We start from the raw sequence: 7260 nt of genomic DNA on the forward strand, positions 1-7260 counted from the left end.
GTCTTTAGAAGACTTCTAAGTCTTTACTTAGAAAGCCTGCCTAAATAATAAGGTCTTTGCCTGCCTGTTCGAAGGCGAACAGAAAGGGGTACAGCTTACCAGTAGTCCTGGGCAAATTCAAAGAGGAGGTATAATATTTCAGATAATCTGGACCCCAAGCCATATAGTGTTTTGTAGATCACAGCAGCAGTTTAAATTGTGCCAAGAAACAGAAGGGTAACCAATAACATTACCACAACAAGAAGTTTCTGTTTTCACTCTAACTGGTTCCAGTCTGCATTCTGGCTGCATTATCTTGGACATGTTGCAGTTTCCAAACATAGCTTCATATGGAGTGGATTACAGTAGTTCAAAGAGGAAGTAATTTAGGTTAAAGCTTTTTAGTCTATGCTGTGGGATAAGGAATTATTCACTATCAAAGAATCTGATTACTTACCAGTTGCAATGGACAGGCCACTACTGCTGGAACGGAGGATTTTAGAATTTATAACTTTTTCTGGAGAGAAAAAGAAGGAAAAAATTCTCAACTAGAGGTTCAAAAGTGTGGGAACACTGTTACAAGCCAACATATTTTCTAAGAAAAAATGTGATCCACTCTTCCGTGTGAACTTCAGTTATATTTTATGTTATGTACAGTTAGAAAATTCATACAGGTGTAAGTATTCATGAGTAGACTCTTCTCCATCAACTTTTTATACTTACCAACAATTATTATGGTGTGCCAGCCACGGCAAGACAAATCTGGGACATAATGCAGGGAACCAAAAATTGGCCGAGGCCATGATGTACAGATATCAGAACTATGAGCTCTCTCTGTTGGTGTCATTGCTAAACGGCCATTCCCACCATTACCCCAGGCAAATATATGGTTATCTGAGGAAAAGAAATAGTTTATTAGCTTAAATTCAGACAGCCCACTTTGACTGCAAAGACTCCTTTGGCTCTGCATTTTTTTCTAGTTGGAAGGCTCTCTTTGAATCATACAGCAATCCAGTCCAGAGGAATCCCACATGCAATTTCTGCAGGATTATGTTTGTGTGGCTTTATTACATACTTTGCTAATACAAAGAACTTTCTCGAAATATCTCTCCTTTCATGTAACTCTCCTTCAAGATGTTAAGTTATTGGCTTTGGCACCCATCTTTGGAGATCAAATGTATTCATTATCACTAGTGTCAACACTTACCATCAGTAGCAGCTATAGTGAATTCATCACCACAGGAAACCTGGATGACCTGCTTCCCTCCAAGCGGTCCTCCCAGCAGATTAATACCTAGCCGCTTCTTATAGTTTCCAACACCCAGCTGCCCACATTTGTTGGAGCCAAAGGTAAGCAAACGACCCCGCTCTGAAAGAAAGAGCAAGTATAGTCACTTGAGATTTCAAAGTTAGGAAGACACTAAGCTTTGCTGGATGATTTGGTAGATTGCAGAACATTAGTCTTCTCCTGATAACTAGGAGTTTCTAAATTACTGGTAATTAAGCAACCAATTCAAGGCATTGGCTTTAACTTTTAAAATGCTATATGGTCTGGCTATATAAGGAACCCCATTTCATTATGAACCTGTATGGATGTTAAAATCATCAAGAGAATAAGCTTTTAGAATGTGATTGACTGAGGAGGTCTGCTTAATGAGCAAATGGAAGACAGCTTTCTCTTATGTTGCTCCTAGATTGTAGAATCCACTATTCTCAGAATTTCAGTTATTCTTGGAATGGCACAGAGAAGCAATCCACCATGACTGGATTTGTCCCTGTGTGCCAGCTAGTCTTTTAAATTGTTATGATATTTACTAGTTATTCATTTTAATGGTTTTAGTTTCTAATGCTGTTTTTAACCAAATATTTTAATTATATAATTATTAATAATTATTGAATAATTTTATTGCTCAAATGCCATTGCAGTTATATTACCAGCTACTTCAGGTGCTATTTTCAGTGGAAAAGACAATACATCTTGCATGAATATGACTGAATACTTATTGAAATATGACTGGAATATGAACTAAAAATGTGGAAGTAATGCCAGTATTGCTTGAGGTTAAGATAAATTAACCCAAGACAGTACTTTTGTTGGTCATGTATAAGTCTAGAAATTTTAGTCAAAAAATTGACCCAAAAAATCAGTCAACTCTTCCAGGGGCCAATACTTTGAGTCTTCACTGATCAACCTCAACCATCTCATCCATCCAGTCTTTAGTATGAGCACGAACAGTTACTGCCTGCTGGAATGTTGTGAGTTCTTTGCATTCTTTTCCTTTGCTTCATCCTTTAGATCTTTTGTTACATGCCCCTAAATTTTACCCTCAACTTATCCATGGGTCATATTAAAATCTATAATTTTGGCCCCCAAATCTGCCCTCGACTTATGCATGTGATCGACTTATAGTTGAGTATATACAGTATATACAGTCATTGTTAATTACTAGAGACTTTGGCTTGATCTAATTTATGTTACATTAAGTTTAGGATGTTGAATGAAGAGAACTTTCCCATCTCTTCTTCTATAAGATGCAGTGCAGTACTTGAGGAAGGGTGAAATGCCTTGTTAGGCAGACCTCTGTATACTTTTGGGTGATTCCTCCTCTCTTCAGCAGCCTCCCTATACCTCAGCAGCTCTCACTGTTCAGAAATGCCTCATTTCTCTTTAATTGTTTAGAAAGGGCAAAGACTTCAAAGCAAGCGATAGCAAGTACATTTCTATACCACTTATCAATGCACTTAAGTACTCCCTAAATGGTTTACAATGTGTAAGCTAATTTCCCCCAACAAGCTGGGTACTCATTTTAGGTACTCAGAAGGATGCCAGGCTGAGTCGACCCTGAGCCCCTGGCTGGTATTGAACTCACAACCTTTATGAGTGAGTGGATGCATTACAGGCATTTAACCACTGTGCCACCAGGGCTCTGCTATGAAACTTTCCCTCTATTTATCAGTAACCCTCTTGACCACTTTACTAAAACTGAACTCATAGCAATAACAAACATCATTATGCCCATTCCTTTACATGTCTCCTGGAAATAAACATCCAAATCACCATTCAGGGTTCTGAATGCTAGATCTAGCTTAGCATTAAAGAGTAGATTAGTCTATTAACTGTGTGAGTTTAATCTCTAGCAGAATTGATCTGATAAGGCAATACAATGATGCAGTGCTAACTGAAAGAGTACATTACTTTCAGTGAGTCTGTTACTGCACTCATAAGTAAAGATGAAAATATGTTGCAGGGATAAATGCTGTGTGTTTAGGACTCACCATCAATGGCAGCTGTGTGTGTCTTTCCTGGAGCAATGGTGCGAATCTTGTAGAAGGAGAGTTTCTTGGCCAAAGTAAAAGAAGTTGTGTAAGGAATTTCTTGGTAAGCCTAAGGAAAGAAAACGATGAATTAAATACCACAATCCTGTAAGTGAATATACTGTTCAAGATCCATCCATGGAGGACTTGAGTAAGCCAAAGTACTATGAGAATCAGTGCTTCCAAGGCAAGCAATTTCTGTCTAGAGCAGACTACAGTCAGCCCTTCTTATACACTGATTTTTTATACACGGATTCAAGCATCCACGGTTTGAAAATGTTCAAAATAAGTATAAATTTCAAATATCAAACCTTGATATTCCATTTTTTAATAAGGGACACCATTTTGCTATGTCATTATATTTAATGGGACTTGAGCATCCATGGATTTTGTTATCCACGGGGGATCTTGGAACCAAACCCCAAGTATAACAAGGGTTCACTGTATTGTGTTTGTTTAGAACCCTGAAATATATCCATAACTGCAACTGTACCACATGAAACTAAATTGAATCTATTTGTTGGCAAAGAGGCAAATTGTGTTAGTTTTTTTCCCTTTCTCTCTTCAGGGTTCCAACCTTTATGTATTCAGAATTATTTTTGTTGTTGTGTACTTTCAAATAATTTCCAATTTATTTGTTCAGATAGGGGTTGCTTTTGCGTTCCTGTGAGTTTGAAAAAGGGTGACTTCCCTAAGGCCACCCAGTGGGCTTCCATGGCTGAGTGAGGTATAGTGGTCCAACATACCACTATACCATACAAGGTCTCATCATCATCATCATCATCATCATCATCATCATCATCCATATCAATAAACAATTTATGTTTACAAACAGATACATTCCACAATAGCTTCATTGCTATTATCAATAAAATATGAATTCCTATTTTCCATACAGTGCTGGAAGTGCCACTCACATCATGATTAATGATCCCTGAAGTGCACTGGTTGAGGCCCAGCTTGTTGAATTCATTTAGACCACAAGCCAACACTTTGCCTGTCTGTGTGAGCAGAAAGGTTCCATCACTGCCACACTGAACTGAAACAATATTGGAGGCTTTCTGAATTTCCACCTATAAACAAGACACATGAGACACCATTGCAAATTAATAACTATTACTTAGAAGTACAAAGCTGCAAGGACATTTGCTCAGGGATATGGGGTGTTGGGTATGACTCATTCACAGGGTCGCCATGGATCAAAATTGACTCGAGGGCAGTTAACAACAACAGCAAGAAGAGATGCTGCTTCTTCTTATTTTATTCATTTATATCCCACCTTTCTCCCAATAATGGGTCTCAAGGGAGCTAGCAACATCTTTAAAAGCAATACAGATTTAAAACTATATAGAAGTGTCAATAACAATATAAATATGAGTTATTTAAAAAACAATTTAAAAATTATAGTTAAAACATTACACATTAAAAACATTAAAATTCATTAAAAACTATACACAAATCTTAAAAAGAAGCATCCCACAGTTTGAAAAGCCCACTCCATTCAGTTTCTAAAAGCTTAATGGCATAAAAATGTTTAACTTGCTGAACAAAGGAAATCAAAGAGGGTGCCATCTCAACCTCCCTAAGGAGGATGTTCCTATGTCTAGGAGCAACCACTGAGAAGGATCTCTATCAAACAAGCTTGAGAAAGTGGGACAGAGAAAAGAGCTCTCCAGAAGATCTAGAGCTCTAATGGGTCATAAAGAGAGATATGTCCCTTCAAATACCCTGGACTCAAGCTATATTATTCACATGTATTACAATCCTAACTTCTGTTTCTGACATATCTTGGGATCTGGAGCGGGGAAAATGACAGTTGAGGAAAGCATTAATGTCCCACGCATCCATTTATATAGAGAGGAGACACTGCCCGGTGGTAGAGTAGAGGTACTGAAGAATGAAAATACTAGGTTCATTCTCTGGCCTTTGGACAATAGAATTCAAAGATATAATAATAATAATAATAATAATAATAATAATAATAATAATAATAATAATAATAATTATTATTATTATTATTATTATTATTATTTTATACCCTGCTCTTCTGCCAAAAGGCTATCAGACTGGCTTACAAATTGTTAATGAGACACTCCCTGCCCTCAGGCTTACAATCTAAAAAAACAAAAAGCCGTGTTAGTCTGTCGAATCAATAGACAGATCTTGTAGCACTTTTAAGACTAACTGAAATAAAGAAGTTGGCATCATACTGCCAACTTCTTTATTTCACATTTGGACAATAGACTAGGGTCATGTAGCACATGACATGGTAGTCCTATGCCTAAGACTGTGAAGGGCAGCTTTGGAGTAGGCAATTCTTGACTAGATGAGCAAATAGACTGATTTAACATATGGCAGGTTTCTGTGCAGAGATATAATGAATGTACTTGGAACAGTCAAAAGTCAATCAAATTTACCTTCTGTGGGAGCCAGTGATCCTCTTCTGAATCCAAACCTAAACGGCCTGTATTTGAGGAAAGAGATAAATGAGAAATACCAAACTGTCTTATTTCTAGTAGCAATCCATTTCTGAAGGCTACAGATCAATACAGTGGTGCCTCGGGTTACGAAATTAATTTGTTCCGCCATTCCCTTCGTAACGCGAAAATTTCGTAACCCGAAATAGCTTTCCGTTAGCGCTGGAAGCCTATAGCATTTGAATTTCGCGCCGAAATGAATTTTGTAACCCGAAAAATATTTCGTAACCCGAAACAGTTTTTTCCAATTCAACTTTTTCGTATCCCGGAAATTTCGTAACCCGCGCATTTCGTATCCCGAGGTACCACTGTATCCAAAATTATGCACCCCAGTTTAATCATAAGGCTATCATACTGATTCCAAAGAAAGAGTTCTATCTGTTGCCAGAAGTTCCAAAACAATGTCTTTCATTTGCCCATTCTATTCCACTGCAGAGTTACCTTTCCTATAAAAGCTGGGTATCACTCTTCTGTTGAAGTCTTTTAAGAGTTTATTTTGCTCCAGTTTACCCACCTCCCACTGAGACATTGCAGATAAAAAGTCACATACCATATTCTCCACAGCCCCATGTGTAGACCTCTCGATTTCGGGTCAGCACTGCTACATGATTATCTCCACATGACACCTGCTCCACTGGGTTGTTGAGGAAGATGTTCAGCTGCTTGGGCTCCAGTACTTCAGAGCCAAAAGCTTTGTTTACACCTATACAGCCATAGTAGTCTGAGCCAAAGGCAAAGACCTGACCCTCATCTGCATTAAAGGGACAAATGAATCTGGTAAGTTCTATTTACTTACTAGATGTACTTATCAATATGAACACTACCTACTGCCCAAGTTAACCTTCATTTTAACAAGAGATGCTTACAATGTAACCTAACTGTTTAGATCAGAGTGAGAAACTGTTTTTATTGTGTGCCTTCAAGTTGTTTCTGACTTATGGTGACCCTATCATGGGGTTTTCTTGGCAAGATTTGTTCAGAGGGGGCTTCCCTTTGCCATCCTCTGAGATTGAACTGTGACTTGCCCAAGTGGGTTTTCATGGCTAAGCAGGGGTTGTGGTGGGGGGTCAATATTTATCCCTGTGTACCTGCAGCAGGCTGCACCACTCCTTTCTGTGGAAAACTGCAACTGGAAATGACTTTCAGTTGCAATTTCTGGGTTTTTCAGATTGTGGTATTAGTCTGTCAGACTTTGAAGCCCCTAGATGCAAGTAATTTAACTTTTGCTGGCATTTTTGTCTGAAAAAAATGAAGGGGTTTGAGAAGCAAAAAATGGTTAGGAGCTTCAGGCAATCTGGAATCATAGAATCATAGAGTTGGAAGAGACCGCAAGGGCCATCCAGTCCAACCTCCTGCCATGCAGGAAATCTCAATCAAAGCATCCCCGACAGATGGCCATCCAGCCTCTTTTTAAAGACCTCTAAGGAAGGAGACTCCACTACACTCCAAGGGAGTTTGTTCCACTGTCAAACAACCCTTACTGTCAGGA

General features: G+C 38.4%; 1 protein-coding gene across 2 annotated transcripts in view; it reads right to left on the reverse strand.

The window, feature by feature from the left end:
• Positions 1-7260, reverse strand: part of NEK9 (NIMA related kinase 9) — a 53794-nt gene that overhangs the window by 11489 nt on the left and 35045 nt on the right. For both annotated transcript variants that reach the window (XM_042471992.1, XM_042472003.1), the window contains exons 12-18: positions 6322-6522; positions 5712-5758; positions 4212-4367; positions 3256-3364; positions 1187-1348; positions 703-873; positions 437-496 (exon numbers count right to left, since the gene is read on the reverse strand). In XM_042471992.1, the coding sequence (XP_042327926.1) occupies positions 437-496; positions 703-873; positions 1187-1348; positions 3256-3364; positions 4212-4367; positions 5712-5758; positions 6322-6522 (906 nt within the window). The remainder of the gene's footprint in view (positions 1-436; positions 497-702; positions 874-1186; positions 1349-3255; positions 3365-4211; positions 4368-5711; positions 5759-6321; positions 6523-7260) is intronic.

The sequence above is a fragment of the Sceloporus undulatus genome, chromosome 1 (assembly GCF_019175285.1).
Source record: "Sceloporus undulatus isolate JIND9_A2432 ecotype Alabama chromosome 1, SceUnd_v1.1, whole genome shotgun sequence".
NCBI lineage: Eukaryota > Metazoa > Chordata > Lepidosauria > Squamata > Phrynosomatidae > Sceloporus > Sceloporus undulatus.